Genomic DNA, 16,945 nt, shown 5'->3' with positions numbered 1-16,945 from the left:
AGTCATTTAATGGTCTGTAGAGACTTTGAAATAAGTGAAAATCTACTTCTCTTGATGCTTTACATTTCTTTTAGTTTTGCCATTTAAAATTTTCATACTCCTACAAAATTAATCCCAATCCAATAACTATAATGTTTATATGTTTTTCATAACTGTCAAGCATTTTGTGTCTGTGAAAGCTAAGTAACTTAAATGAAATCCTCAATAACTGCTCTATATGTTACAGCAAGCTTTTAGTGCCACAAAATTTAAATGATTATTAGCTATAGTCTTAAAAAAAAAAAAAAAAAAAAAAAAAAAAAAAAGGAACTGTATACTTGTTGTACATTTTAATATACTACAGTATAGTATTAACATCTACCAAGATATTTGATGTAGACTCCATATTGTACACGTGTATGTTCAACTAAATTAGAAATGCTGTTCACCGAATAATGACGATGATAACAATTTTCTCTCTAATTTTCACAAATACCACACACTGCTTGTCAAACAGTGTTCGATTATACATAATTAAAAAATTTAATACACACTATAGTTTTGTAAAACATCAGTACCTGATGCCATACATTCAAAAACTTATTCATTTAGGACGGAGGTAAAAATTTAATAAGATTTATTTTTAATTTGATATATGTATTACAAAATTTTAACTTTAAAATTTATTTTCACTCAACTCATATACTGTACTAACAAAATATGCAAGATTTTAAGTGTAAAATATACTTTTGGATTAATAAGAGTAAAAAAAGCAGAGGTAAGCCTTTGCAAACATTTATTATGAACATACATGAAACTGTGTAAGGATATAAATATAAGCTAAATTAAAAATAATAGTTTTTGAATTCAAAAGAACAACTAGTGTTGAGGCTCTAATTTAATAAAGACAGTTAAACAATATGAATAATGCTTGATGCTGAATACATGAAAAGCTCTAAATAATTGGATCTGATAATAGTCATTAATTCTGTGCAAGAATAATTTCTCTAATGAAAACAGGTAATTTATCCTTAATAATTATAAAGTTCAACTAAGGTATGCTTCAATCATGTAAGGGGTAATCAAGAAAAGTATCCCTTGGCCAACATATCCCAAGATACAAACACGGTGATGTAATAATTTCAGGTGTTGTAATGAGTAATGGGAGTGTAGTAAGTAGACGCTGTTCTAATATTGACTTGAGCAGAATATACATAATGAGCAGAGTGGACGTAATAAGCATGCTTGTAGTGATGAGGGTTGATCGAGGAGGTAACAGAGAAAGATGGTGGTGGTAGAAAAAGAAATGAAAGTGGCAGAAATGGTATAGGTAGAGAAAGATGGCTGTAGAGACAGTAGAAGTGTAGGATGAGGGGAAGTGGAGATGGTAGAAGTTAAGGAAGAGGTGGTGGAAATGGAGGTGGTTAAGGGTAAAAGAAAAGAAGAGAGAGAAAAGGAAGGAGAGAGAGAGAGAGAGAGGTTACAAACTTCTTTTTTTATACTGGTTACAAACTGGTCAAAAGACAGATTAAATATGGTTAATAATATACAACTAAATAAAATCCAAACAATATTTTAAGCCATTCTGCAAGTCAGGTCAGGAAGTGAAAGCAAAATGCAGGAGGGAGTGGAGGAAATACAGAGGACAAAGGACATAGGAAAACAGGGATAAATGCAACAAGGTCAGGATTCTGGATAAAAATAAAAGAGCCTGACTTCCATTTTTCCCAATACAATTATGAAGAAATATGATAAATTATATCTTAAGGGTTATGATAATGAAAACTGCATACAGCACTATGATATGACTATGATATGAATGTAAGATATACACTTGCCAAAAGTTAACAGAAAATCTATAAATGTTTATATATATATATATATATATATATATATATATATATATATATATATATATATATATATATATATATATATATATATATATATATATATATATATATATATATATACACACACATATATATACACATATATACATACATATACATACATACAGTATATGAAAACAACTTTCAAAACTTTCTAGGGTTTTGTCTTTAACTGAAATTACTGGAAGTTCCCCAGGCATCAAGTCACGTATAGAAAATGTACAGTTACACTTTGTCATTTTAAAGTTAACGTTCAAGGTCTATCCCTCTTATGACTTGGTAAAATATAGTAGGCAAAAAATATGCCACTAAGGTGCACCATTGCCAAATAACTATAGGGACCTTCTTTGCCCCACTATAAGTCTTGAGAGTTTTAAGCCGATACATAAAGGCATTCTCCAGATATCAGAAGGATACCACAAATTAAAAAAATAGGTATCCCTACTAGTGATACCTAATAACAATAACAATGCTTTAAATAACTGTTTTACATAATAACAGGTATTAATACACTCAAGAATTTTGCAGCTTAAATTCCTGTACATAGATGTGGTTGTTAAACAAATTATCTCACAACAACATATTCACCATGAAACACTGTATAAATATCTACCAAGCTTAATAACCCTATATACCAAATAAAAATTGAAAATTAATTGTTGAAGAAGCTTTCTGCACAACATTTTTTTTGCCTGAATAAGTGATAAGCAACTAGCCAATCATCCAGTGTGGGTTACTGAGGCACCTTCGGCTTTTAGCCGACTCACGATGACGCCGAGCCATATGATCCTGCACGTAGTCGCTCCTCACAGCTGCATAGGTACACAGAGGGCACTGGTAAGGTTTTTCTCCAGTGTGCCTCCTGATGTGACGTTTAAGGTCACTCTTCTGCTTGAAGGTAGACCTGTGGCAGTATGGACAGACCAGCGGCTCCGTTGCCTAGAACAAAACAAGCCACTGGTTACCTTGTGTCTTCCAAATTCAAAGATCCAAATTCATAGAAAACCACAATAAATTTTCAAGTAGAATGTTTTTCTTTTCCAGAAAATCAACCTTCCCAATGGGAATACTTAATATGAAATTCAGAATATTAATATGGGCACAATAAAACAGGACACTGCCCAGTACACTGTGCTAAATTTTTTTGACTAGCTTCTTTTTAATTTCTTCAAAGCATCTGAGAACTTATCACAGATCATGAACACCATGTTTGCTTCGCATATGATTTTGCAAGTGAGCTTTTCTAACAGCACGATGGGGGCAAAGGGGACATTGATATGGCCGTTCTCCAGTGTGGGTCCGTAGGTGACGTTTGAGATCATGATGCTTCCTGAAGGTAGACCTCGAACAATAAGGACATATAAGGCCACGACGATCATCGGTAGTTATCCAATCTTCGAACTCCGCACTTCCCTACAAAAGAATAACAAAAGATATGTTACCAGCCTCTTCTTGAATACTTGGTTCTTTATTAATTCAGTATTCATTTACTATTCATTATTAAAGCTTTGGATTTTCAAAAATTAAATTTACACTAATTTTTACTAATTGTAGGAAAGTGCTACAATATTCATGCCTTGCTTTCCAAAATAAATAAGTTTACTGCTTTTGTTTACATTTCCACAGGAACCGGAACAACATTTTTTCAAATATTAGTAAAGCAGACTTAAAAAGTCATTCTTTTTCACAATTTGTTATCCCTGAACAAATTCCTATTATAGTACAGGTATTGACATAATGTAAGTCATACCAATATGTATATACTGTGCAGTACTCAATATGGCATGGCTGTGCACGTTGTGGAAGTTTCATACATTTCAGAGAATCACATTTTATCATGGATATTTGTATCTAAAATTGTGGGATTTCTTGATCACTATGCAAAACAATTTGTAGAATTAAACTTTCATGACTAAATAAATTTCAGGCAATGGTGACATAACTTTGAAGGCTCATTTCGTGAAGAAGAGAGAGACTATCTTGAGTGTGCTGCTTCCTTGCATAATTTTGCTCAGAGGTTTGTGCCTATCATTGGCAAAACTATTACTGCCGTGATAACTTCTTAGATATTACCATTTCCTGGATTTTGCCAGTGCTTAACTGATTATATGGAAAATTATGGCTTGTTATGAATTAGCTCACTGCTTAGAAAACATTAGCACAGAGCTGTTTCTTTTTTATTTTATGTACTGGCATGTTATATATGGCTCTGCCATATTCTAACATAAAATTAGTGGATCACTTTCAATATAATTGCTAGATTTAAAAAATATCAGGCTCTACAGTCTTGCAAGAAGTTCTAATAACACTTTTCCTAAAACGGTAAATATATATCTGTTCTGGTTTTCAATAAAAGTGCTCATAAATATAAAAAAAAAAACTTCAGTTGTATGGGAGACAGATGAAGACTATCATGAAACTGAAAATGCTGATGAACAGCTTTGACTGTGTAAGATTTACAATAATATCCTCCAGTATAGGAGGATTTTTAATGAGTGCATTGTAGAAAATATCCATTCAAAGATATCAGTACTGTAAGTGTAAATAATGTTGAGGATTGTGTAATGGTAGGGTATTTGTTACACCATGGAACATGATGAAATATTTGTAAAATTTATTTTCACACATTTATTCTCTTATTACTCCGTCAGATCTTTTTATTTCAATAATTTCTAGTAACACATACGAAGATGATATATTTTCCGAGATTAACAGACCAAATGAACAAAAGAAAAGAACAGCCATAGCAAATACTGTACTGTCTCAGAACTAAACTTGCCTAACATAGATGCAGATCATTGTTGAATACTCTTAAGATGGTTCCAAATCTGGGCACTGATCTTGGAATGGTGGCCACATGTCTGACATTTGAAAAAACGACTTCCATCACCATATGAGATGTCCTTAATGCAACTTTCACGAAGAAGGTTGTCTTTATGGCAAGCAGAGCACTTGAAGCAACATGCAAGAAGTCGGCATTGCTCCTGGAACTACAAGAGAACACAACTAATTACTGCACTTGCTTTTATAAACGAGTACTACTAAGTTTTGTGTGGTTTAATTGCAGCCTTTCAATACATTAAAAGTATAAACAATTTAATATATAGAGAAAATCCAAGGGTGAAGCCATCAAGTCGATTACACAACCAATGTGATGTACATACGTATGTCATTTAACACAGATATAAATTATTACTAATTTCTACATAATATTAATGGCTCTCTTTATAATGTTCACTAACTGCTTCACAATATTAACTGCCTGCTTCATAACATTTACTGCAATATTTATTAACTGTTAAAAGCTTAAATGGAAAATATGAAATGGAGGTGATTGTCATTCAAAAGATTAATTATAATAAACTCAACAAGTACCATAATACATTCAATACCTTTATAGTATTATAGGTTATAAATCTGGCAATGAGGAACCAGAGTTTATATGAGTTTAGGAGATTAATTAATACATACTAAAAAAAATGTGAGACTTCTTGAAAAAAAAATCATCTTTATTTACCAATTATCAATGTGGTAGTTTGCCTAAGTGGCCTATACAATGAAAACAAAATGTATTTAGCCAATTTTAGTATGCCTTTAGAAACAATGGAATTCCTTTAACAAATATTGTTTAAACAGTAAGGTCAATAATTTCTGGTCAAATATTTTATAACATCTTATAATAAATTATGTTTCAACAGCTTTAACAAAAGGTCAAATTGTTAGCCATAACACAGCAAAATCACTGTTAAAGAACACACAAATGTTGATCACACGTCAACATCAAGCGTGTCTACACATACTAAACTGAGCACAACAATAGCTTATATGGAGTTGAATAAAAAACTTTTATGTATACGAGATAAATATTTATTTTACCTTAAAGCCCTGTAGCTTGAAGAACTATTTAATGAACTGATAACTCTAATTTTATACAGTATATTATAAAAATTACACAATGGTACTTCAACCATATGAGACAGCAATTTTCAAAGCATATACAGTACTTGAACAATGATGCAGATTCCTGGTACAGAAACTTGAGCCATAACCAATATTAAAATTGCTTCATGTACTTTCAAGTGACAACAACAAAGTTTGTATTTGGCACAGACTATCATGAAAAAAAGAGTTAACTATAGACTTCCTTCAAAAGGTGTACTTTTCAGTGTACAATGTAAACAAAAGAAAATCAGTACTGTATTAAGAATACATATACAGTATATATGTCGTAACTAATAGTCAGAATGCACAATATGGCCTATTTTGCAAGACCCGATTTGCCTAGCATGCATTATTAATTCTAATATTATTAATTGAATCACTATTATTATATTAAGAATGTGAATTACTGACTTGGGTTAGGTTAGGTTAGGAGAGGTTAAGATAGTTTCTGTTAGGGACGCTAGGTTAGGCTTGGTCATAATTGTACATTAGCTTTAACTCGTATTAAATAAAATAAAGTCATATGTAATTTAATGTAAAGCTTTATTGTGCCATAAGAATTTTTTTTAGAATATATAATTTCAGGAAAACTCAGCTTGTTTGGCAAATTTGACCTTGCATACTAGGCCAAGTACTGCATTGTAGTTATTAGGTACATTCATATATACAAACATACATACATATATACATATACATACATACATATACATATATACATACATACATATACATATATACATACATATATATATATACATATACACATACATACATACATATATATACATATACACATACATACATACATATATATACATATACACATACATATACAGTATACATTGGTGTATACTGGCAACAGGTTATTATTTAATGTTTCATTGAATATGACTGCACCTTTGTTGATTATTTTCTTGTTAGGGCTTCTATCCTTTTAACTAGTGCTCTTGCCTCTTTAATTACTGTAACTGGAAGAGGATTTCTCCAAATATTATATTTGTTCAAGGTTGACTAAAAGAACAAAAACCTACTGTATAATGTATCATACTTATTATAATTTACTCAATGTTTCAAACCTACAAGGTTCATTCTCAAGTGAGGAATAACAACACACGAGGAAACATCTAATTTATAACAATGGGAAGTCAGGTACATACAAAATTATTTCAGGGGAATAGTGAAAGAAGTAAGAATAGAGGGAAAGAGAGGTGATGGGTCAATAATCTAAGCTTACAGAATTAAATCAGGTGATCGGGTAATAGAAATTCAGGTGGTGACCATAATGAGCATGGTTGGGCAGTAACATCATCATTGGCGTGTTCACGTTCTGATCTTGCTCTCAGTCTCATGGTGGGGAGAGTGAATAATTCTGTTATTTGAGTGTTTATGGTGGGTTTTATGTGTAGGGCTTCAAGAATTTGTAAACTCCTAACATCTTGGGCTTTATGTAATATACAAGTGTTTTCATTCAGCTCTTCTCTTGTTATGGTGATATTTCAAACTACAGTACAATAATGCCACTAAAATTATATTACGAATCTACCATGCACAATGATTATAAGAGGAAAGAATAGTGAAATAAATAATCTATGAAGGAGTAAAAAGCACAACCCCTTAACCTAAACAAAGACATCATATACTGTACTATAAAACAAAGAAAACCACTGACCTCATTAAAAACAGCCTGAAGCCAACTGAACACCCTTTGCAGCAGTCCAATGTGGTATGTACATTTGCCCTGATGAAGGATGTAACCTTCAATCTTATAGTATAGTCTTATGTAACCTTCAATCATAAGTACTTATGACCTCGGCCAAGCTCATGAGGCGTTGGTCGACGCCATACCTATGGATCAAGAGTCCCTAAAAATCATACGAGAGAAACCCATCACATCACCCTAACAGGAGAAATGCTGAATAAAAACACTTATACATTAGATAAAGCCCAAGATGAAAGGAGATTACAAATTCTTGAAGCCCTAAACATATACTTAGAACAACCCACCATAAACTTTTAAATAACAAAATTATTTAATCTACCCACCATGAGCATGAGAGCAAGACCAGAATGTGAACAAGCCAATGATGATAACACTGCCCAACCACGCTCACTACGGTCACATGAATTTTCATTACCCGATCACCTAACTTAATTTTGTAAGCTTAGATTATTGGCCCATCACTTCTCTTTCCCTCTACTCTTACTTCTCTCACCATTCCCCCTGACGTAATTTTGTATGTTCCTGATCTCTCAGTGTCGTAAATTTGATGTTTCCTCATGTTTCATCATTCCTCACTTGAGAATGAAGATTGTAGGTTTGAAACTTTGTATAAATTATAAGTATAATACATTATACATTATACAAAGAGTTTTTGTTCTTTTAGTCAACCTTGAACAAATATGACATTCAAGGAAATCCTATTCCAAATAAACTAAGATGCAAAGGCACTAGTTAGTGGGAGAGATACACGCCCTAAGCAAGAAAATAATCAACAAAGAATAGCCCCCAGGCTGCACTCGGGGAGTAGAAGATCTTCCAAAACCCTCTTTAGGTATGCAGTCACATTTATATATATATATATATATATATATATATATATATATATATATATATATATATATATATATATATATATATATATATATATATATATATATATATATATATATATATATATCAGAAATAAATTAACACATCATGAATGCAAAAATATTTAAACCACAAAAGAAAATGAAACAAGAAATTTTTTCAAATACTGTACACATTTTTTAAAAGTATTTTTACTTTTAAAAATCATTTCTCGTTTCATTTTTTCTTTGTAGCCAAATAATATTTTCACATTATATATATATGCTGTATATATAATACCCAAACACACACACATTCTGAAAATTAATTACATTGGTACCACGCCGAAGACTTAAGACGGCTGAAACACAACTTGTACTGTATATGTGTGTGCATGTGTGTAGAATTACCCAAGTGAAGTTATAGGATGAGAACTACTGTTGTGGTGTTCCGTCTTTCCAGCACTGTGTCATAGAGTGCTGGGAAGACGGAACACCATGATCATAGCTCTCATCCTTTAATTACACTTAAGGTAATTACACGCACACACACACACACATACTTGAAGTGTTACAGCCATCATAAGTCTTCAGTGGGGAGCCAAGTAATTATTATTCAGCAGTGTATATCAAAAAAAAAATTACAGTATACTCACTCACTGTCCATCTGTCTGTGTATATATACGTAGTGGAGGGGAAGGTGTGGGGGGTGGAAAGAGAGAGAGAGATAGAGATTATATATATATATATATATATATATATATATATATATATATATATATATATATATATATATATATATATATATATATATATATATATATATATATATATATATATTGTACCTAATAGCCAGAACGCAACGCACTTCTTGGCCTACTATGCAAGGCCCGATTAGCCTAACAGGCCAAGTGATTTTCTTTACTTTAAAAAAATTGTGTCTAATTGGTTTATCTGAATTAATATTATTATATTAAGAACATAAATTATTGACTTAATTATGATAGTTTAGGTTAGGTTAGGTAGGGTTGGTTAGGTTCGGTCATATATCTATGTTAGTTTTAACTCAAATTAAAAAAAATGAACTCTTACAAAATGAAATGATAACGCTATTCATTTCATAAGACAAAATAAGAAAAATATATAAATTCAGGAAAACTTGGCATATTGGGTAAATCGGGCCTTGCATAGTAGGCCGAGTACTGCATTCTGGCTAGAAATCTGACCTGATTTATTCGATCCTACCATAACATAACTAGGTCAGTAATTCAGTTCTTAATATGTTAACATCGTTATGAAGGAATGAATTAGAAAAGAAATATTTGAAACTAATGAAAATTGCTCTGCTTTTAAGGTAAATTGTGCCTTGTTGAGCGGGCCAAGTTGTGCCATTCTGGCTATTACATACATTATTATATATTCAGTGTGTGTATTTAAGTATGAATACAATTACTGTATCTAAGTGAAGTAATATATACAAGATAAGAGCTATGCTCGTGGTGTCTCGTTTTCCCACTACGTTTTGTCATATAATGCTATCTGACGGTTTTTGGTCTCTCCCACCTTCTCACTTAACTTGTTCCAACTGTGTGTTCGTGTGCATGTGTGTGTGTGTGTGTGTGTGTGTGTGTGTGTGTGTGTGTGTGTGTGTGTGTGTGTGTGTGTGCATAATTATTTTATACACACAATCCAGTGCAGGGCTGTATAATGAAAATATAATTTTGATAATAGTCTGACATGCATGTAAAGTACAGCATCATAATTAGACTCAAAGTCCCACACGCATGTGGTGTCAGGGTGATGAGTGTAAACTGGAGTTGGGGGTTGAAGGTAGCATCTGAGTCACAAGTGAGTGCTCCAAATTAACAGAAGGAGGGTGTCGCCTCCGCACATGATCCTGCAAATGAGTTGTCCTCTTGGCACGGTATGGGCAGTACGGGCAAGCATATGGCTTTTCCCCAGTATGGATGCGTACATGGCGGCGGAGGTCGCTCATGCTCATGAAGGAGACTGTCCGGCAGTAGGGGCACACGAATGGGGGAACTTCTCGTTGGCGGTTCACCTCACAGCCCTACAAAGAGAACCAGATGAGGGAGTTACTGGCCTGTGTGGTAAGCTTATCCACTAAAGCTTGGGCCATCTTGTCACTCAATGAACTGCAGATTTGTGCAATACAAAGAATAAACAAATAAATAAAATATCCTCAACTGCATCTGAAGCAATAGTATTCAGCAAGTATAAATTGAAGATATTAAGTGAGTATTTTTAATAGAAAGTTAAAAGTTCTTTAGGTCTCTAATCAATATATAAATAAGAGATTTATTTTAAAATACGGATTATTTAAAAATACAAGAAACTGTTGGTAATTATAAGGAATATGCATGAAGATTTTACATATTTTGATCAGCAATGCAAAGATGACCTCTACAGCTTTCTATCAGACCCATGACTTTTATGTCATGGGTCGTGGGTTCCATACTATGGAGGAGGAGGCCTGATCAGGGACGTTGAGCCCGAAAATCACAGCAAGGTTAGGTACGGCACTGTGATGCTTAAAAACAAAGGCTATGAATTTCTGTGCTAGCCTGTAAATTGTCTGATAAAATGAATTACTGTATCACATTGTCCTTTGAGCCTCGAAGACAACAAATGCTTAAAACCATTTTTGGTGGGCCTCACATCTTGTAGGTAATCATTTGATCCCAGCTCATTATCTTTATTTACTCTCCAAATGTAATGTATTTTAATGCTTACCAGGTATATATTTTATTGTGTTATACATTTTTTGTGAAAATATAATAGCTATTGAATAATCAAATTTCGTTTTAGCAATTAGATTATATATAACATGAACACGCTTGGACACAGACATAGTGCTAGAGCTCCAGGAATTATTTTCATTAACTTAATAGTAGGGATGGAGTAGAGTTCGCATATGGTGTCCTAGTTACCATTATATATATACATCGGTCAGTAGTAAAATGGAGCAAGTAATGAATATTGAGAGAGATGTACAAAGTTGGGGAAATAAAAAAAACTAGAGCCAGCAAATGTAAACAGAACAAAATGACAGATGATCAGTAACTTAAGACATAGGATGATAATTTCCTGGGTTTCACCATTGAAGAAGCAAGCAGGGCTGGTATTCCTGGCAGGTTAGTCAAAATTTAAGATTTGCTGAAGATTCATGAAGAAAATTGTCTAACGCTAAGAAAGGAAAATGAAGATCTCAAAATGAAGATTAACGTCTTACAAGAAAGTGTTTTGGAAAGAGAAAAAAGTCACAGCATACAACAACAGGATACAGGAGGGACTAATTAAAGAATTTTCAAAGAAAAGTGAGACATGGAAAATCAAAGGGGGAAAGAACTTGACAAAAATAAATAATTACATATATATAAAGAAGAACTCAGAGCAAATCTACAAACTAGCCAAAGTGCCGAGTTAGGCAAAGATATGCTATGAGGAAATTTGTGGGCAGCTTAAATGGAGAAAGTTACTAAACAGTTAGAAATGCATAAGTGGTCAGACAACAAGAAATAATGAAAGAAGTGTGTAAGGGAGCCAAAAACAGAATTGAAAGTCAGGAACATACATTAGACAGGCATTGTGTGCAAGTTAGGATTTGGGTCAGAGTTGGAATTGTGAGGGGAGGGGGTGTCATTCTGGACGTAGATTGTTTCACCCATGCCTCCAAGTTTTATAAAGGCATACAGTCACAATCGAGGATTGGGGCTCTACTCCTCACTACATACAGTACTGTATATGCATTCTGCAACTTGATCTAGTGTAGTGTTAATAACTATTGTATAAGATTGACTGAGATAGATAGGATATAACAGTGTTACAGGCTGGCCGCCCATGTATGTTATTGCAAAGTTGGCTCATGTGGTCAGGAATCATGAAGATCCTATGCCCATTTCTTTTTCTTAACTACTGTATATGAATTGTCAATACAGTGATACTGGATGAATTGCTAAAGTACAGTATTTTCTTAGGAATTGTTTTAATAACATTTATTCTTGCAGATTCGAATTCTAGGGACATATGCATTTTATGTGACAATCCAGTGTTTTATGTAGTACTGTACTCACCTAATTGTGCTTGCGGGGGTTGAGCTCTGGCTCTTTGGGCCCGCCTCTCAACTGTCAATCAACTTATTTGTTTTTTCCCCAGAGTGGGGAAAACCAGTGTATAGAGTTCCTGAATCTTATCATAACCATAGTGATTTTGTATCCAAAAAAGCATTTTGAACAACTAAAAACTGTTCCTTCTTTATTTAGAAAAAGTACAAACAAATACAATTGGTATGATTGCATCTTATGAAATTGCACAAATGTCAGCAAAAACTGGAAGCGCGTATACAGTTGCTGAAAATATTGCACGGCCTGCCACTGAAATTCTTATGAAAACTGTGTTTCATCAAGTGTTATAAATACATTACTATTGAGCAATGACTTGATTTAGAGAAGAATTGATCAAATGGTTGCTTATGTAGAAACCCAGCTACAGGTATTTGAAAAAATAGAAAAGAAAAAAAAAGCAGAAAAATTCCCAATTCAAATATATGAATCAATGGTTAGTGGTAATAGAACTATTCTTATGGCATATGTCCGTTTTATAGATGAAGACTGTAAAATGTGTAGAAATATAGTTCATAAAATCTTTGAAACCCGACACAACAGGATCATTTTTGAAGCTTTGACATCTTGGTTTGAAGAAAAACAAGTGCCCTCTGAAAACTTAGTATCCTATGCAAATGATGGTGCTCCATCCATGGTGGGAAAACATAAGGGAGTTCACTTAAAATACTTATCCTTTGATTCTTACAGTGCATTGTGTCATACACCACCATTATTTAGTTGCCAAAAATAGTAATCCAGTACTTCATTAATTAGTCAATAATTATTAAATTAGTAACTAAAATTAAATCACAAAGGTAGTACGACAGATTTTTTTGGGAGGTTTTGTGGTGATAGTGAACAGAAATAATTAGACATCTCTCATATCAAGATTTTAAAAATTATGCAGATTACTTAGTGTCATTGAAAAAAAAAAAGTTAAATAGCCAGTTTTCATATTTATTTTCTTTTGAAGTAACACTTGGAGGCCTGGTCGAGGACCGGGCCGCGGGAACGCAAACCCTGAAATCATCTCATTGTAACCATCACAAGATATGCTAAATTTGAAAAAGCTGGAAAGGCTAAATTGTGGCTGTCAAACACAACTAAACACTTCTATGCAAACATGTACAAAATGGCTAGAGGACTGTTGTGCTTTCCAACTTCATATTTTGTTCAATGTGGCTTTAGTACAGTACTGTCAATAAAGTATTGACAAAGGAAAGAAGTAGAGCTGATATACTGTATGCATGCAAAGAGACATAAGACTGAAACTAACAAATATCAAGCCAAATATTGCATATTTAGCAGCAAAGCATCAAGCACAGGAGTCACATTAACCACCATGCTGTGCAGCCTTAAAATATGACATTCCCGCTGTACGCCGAAAATAAATTCTCCGCAAAAAATTATTTTCTCTTCTTATATTGTTAAAATGCAGTCTCTGATCACAGGAAACTAAAAAAAAAAATATTGTATGTGACATACTTTAGCCGTGATGGAGCTGAGAAGTTGAGCAAATTATGGGTGCTGAGCGATGGAGCATTCGGGGCCATTCCACCCCGCCACCCCATGGGCCGGCAGTTGCCACAAATATATTTTTTCATAATTATTTTGGTGTTTCTCATTCGTTTCTTCTGAAAAAAATCTCTACATATGGTCATACGGCTGACCATATGTACCATTTTGAATGGGATAGTTTTTCATATTTCCCAGCCATCCCTTCATTCTAATAAAAATTTCAATTTTGTTTTATTTTTAATAACAACTTTAAATATATTTTAATATTGGTAAATCATAAATTATTATTCATAACCTATAAGTGCATATAATATCTAGGATACCAGTGATTCATATAACCATAGAGCTCCCTGTTCAATACTAGGCCTAGTATTGAACAGGGTACACCACATTGATATTTGTGGTGATTTATTCAGAGCAAATAAATGATACATGCTGGCAACCCTTGTGCATCTCAGATGAGGTGTCTGTTCTACTGTAATGTTAGGTTTTTGTTTTGCCTGTATACTAACTGGTGGCTTTGTTATTCTATGCCCATGGTTTAACATTCATATATTTAGAACTATCCTAGCAATGTCAAACAGGCGAAACTGAAGTTTTAATGACGATCGCCAGATGGAATTCAAATTTATTAAACTAGTCCAACTGTGTACTGATGGAACATAAGTTGTATGCCAACATTGTAATGTTCATTTTCCCTGTTTCTCATGGGTGAAGAAGCAACATCAACCAATATCTAAGTAGCCAAAAATGTAAGGATGCTGAATAAACTTTGGCTTGAATTTAATATGTAAATTTGAGTAAATTGTAGTAAATTTTAGAATGGGTTCTGTCACTGAAGAATAACTGTAAGCTCAAAATGTTTATGTAATAAAACTTTTTTATCGTCTTACTTTTTCATGAATATAGAATACAGTATTACGTAACCTATTTTTCCCATCATAATGTCCCATTTTTGTCTCAGGGAAATATGGTCAGCCTAAAAATAGGCTACACCCAACCTACACATTTATAGAATGACATCAAAGAAAGAGATCTTAGGGAGGTTCTGGATAGTATGCTGTTATCAGAGGACCACATAGTGAACACTATGTGAGGAAAATATGCTACACTTTCCAACCACAGAATCACTTTTAGATACATAAGAACATAAGAATAAAGCTAACTGCAGATGACCTATTGGCCCATACGAGGTAGCTCCTATTTATAACCAACCAATCCCACTCACATATCAACCCACGTTTGAAACAATCAAGGGAACCTACCTCCACCACGTTATGCGGTAACTGGTTACACAAATCAAAAACCCTGTTACCAAACCTGTTTTTACCTAGGTCTTTCCTAAATCTAAACTTAAGACATGGATGGTGAAATATTAAAGAAGGTGTTCATGACTTATTAGTGATCAAAATTGGAATATGAAGCAGTTGTATGGCATCCATAACTCAAGAAGCACATCAGTAAACTGGAAAAGGTGCATAGACATGCAACTAAGAAAAAAAAAGCATATTAATTATTTTGAATGATGGAGCTAATGTGCTTGTTAATAGTTGGCTGTTTTTGAAGAGTGAAGAGGTCTAATACATGAATAAATAAGTGAAAATAAAGGTACCCGTATGTATGGAATTGGAAGAGCAATAAGGTAAACATGATCTGGTCTTGTTCAAATCGTAAGAGTTGTGGGGTCAATGAGAGCTGATTTGTGGGGTCGTTTGAGAGCTGCCACCCTCAATATTGTCCTCTTCCCAGCAACAACACTCTCATAAAGACTCCTCAAATCTACACCCCACATTTCTCACTCCTGACAACCACTCATCCATTCACTCCCAACATCCCATTCCCAACTATCACCCTCTCACTCCTGATAACAGCGCATCATGCTCCCCACACCCACCTGGCATAGACTTGAGTGGACAGGGATAGTAGGTGATACAAATGATACATGTTGGCCCTAACTTCACCTCCCTCCCTCCCTGCTCTTACTCTTCCTATCATCCTCACACACCTGTTCTCTTCCTGCAAGCCCCCCTCCTTCTAATTCCCTCGACACCTTTTCAACCACCAACCACCCTCCCATCCCTCACCCTTGACAAATTCCCATTCCCTCAACCACTTCCTGGAAGGAATCATTACTGTATTACAGCCTCCTATAGGTGGAATAATGACATTGTAAATATCTGATTGGTGGCTTAACTGTTTCTCTAGATCAGCTGCTTTCCTGTAGACACTGGTAAATGATAAAAGGAGAGAGATACATGGGGCTCATTCAAATTACCTAGAGAGAGACTGAGCCTGCATGCCTTACTGACAATAACTGCCTACTATACAACAGTAATGGCAAGGGAATAGGTGAAGGGATAAACCAAAGAATTTGTAGAGACATGCCAGTAATTAGGGAGGGCAAGCATTAAAGAAAACAACAACACAATTGGTCAGTTGCAGACACTAATTGTGCCAACAATTAAATGTGATATTACCGTCTTATATTAAAACTTTGGGAGTAAAGAGGATTAGCTCTTTATGCGAGGAATCACACAGTACTGGCCCCAGCCTGATCTCGAGGAGTAAAAGTTTTCCCGAAGCCCTCTCCAGGTATGCTCTAGTTATCCTGCTCACTGAAACAATGTGGGTTGCAGGGTTGCGGCATGAAACTGAGTCATGTGAACATTTTGATTTATTTACATATGCTGCATATAATGGACCGAGACATAAAATCAGGAACTTATGAGACCATTAAGAGAGACAAATTTTTTATATAGTGGGCGTTCATATAAATGGGGCTTACTGTATATAATTAAATTGTAGCACCGTACAAATAAAATTTACACTGAAGATGTCTATGATTAATATCAAGTTGCATCAATCATTGCCAATCAATATCAAATAATGCTATCGTATACTTCTCATAGCATGTTTACATTC

At 33.9% G+C, this 16,945-nt stretch overlaps 1 protein-coding gene across 18 annotated transcripts in view; it reads right to left on the bottom strand.

Moving 5' to 3' along the window:
- Positions 1-16,945, bottom strand: part of LOC123746059 (longitudinals lacking protein, isoforms H/M/V) — a 182,315-nt gene that overhangs the window by 69,594 nt on the left and 95,776 nt on the right. The window contains exons 6-7 of one of the 18 annotated variants that reach the window (XM_045727282.2): positions 4,651-4,861; positions 3,148-3,284 (exon numbers count right to left, since the gene is read on the bottom strand). The exons of 14 other annotated variants lie outside the window; for them this stretch is intronic. In XM_045727282.2, the coding sequence (XP_045583238.1) occupies positions 4,667-4,861 (195 nt within the window). In that variant the 3' untranslated portion in view covers positions 3,148-3,284; positions 4,651-4,666. Of the gene's footprint in view, positions 1-758; positions 2,811-2,839; positions 3,285-4,650; positions 4,862-9,290; positions 10,453-16,945 lie in introns of those variants that run through there. 3 more of the 18 variants (XM_045727271.2, XM_045727273.2, XM_045727260.2) reach the window with 3 other exon arrangements.

This window comes from Procambarus clarkii, chromosome 78, assembly GCF_040958095.1.
Source record: "Procambarus clarkii isolate CNS0578487 chromosome 78, FALCON_Pclarkii_2.0, whole genome shotgun sequence".
NCBI classification, from domain to species: domain Eukaryota; kingdom Metazoa; phylum Arthropoda; class Malacostraca; order Decapoda; family Cambaridae; genus Procambarus; species Procambarus clarkii.
Note: the sequence above shows the minus strand (reverse complement) of the source record. Positions and strands in the feature narration are given on the sequence as shown.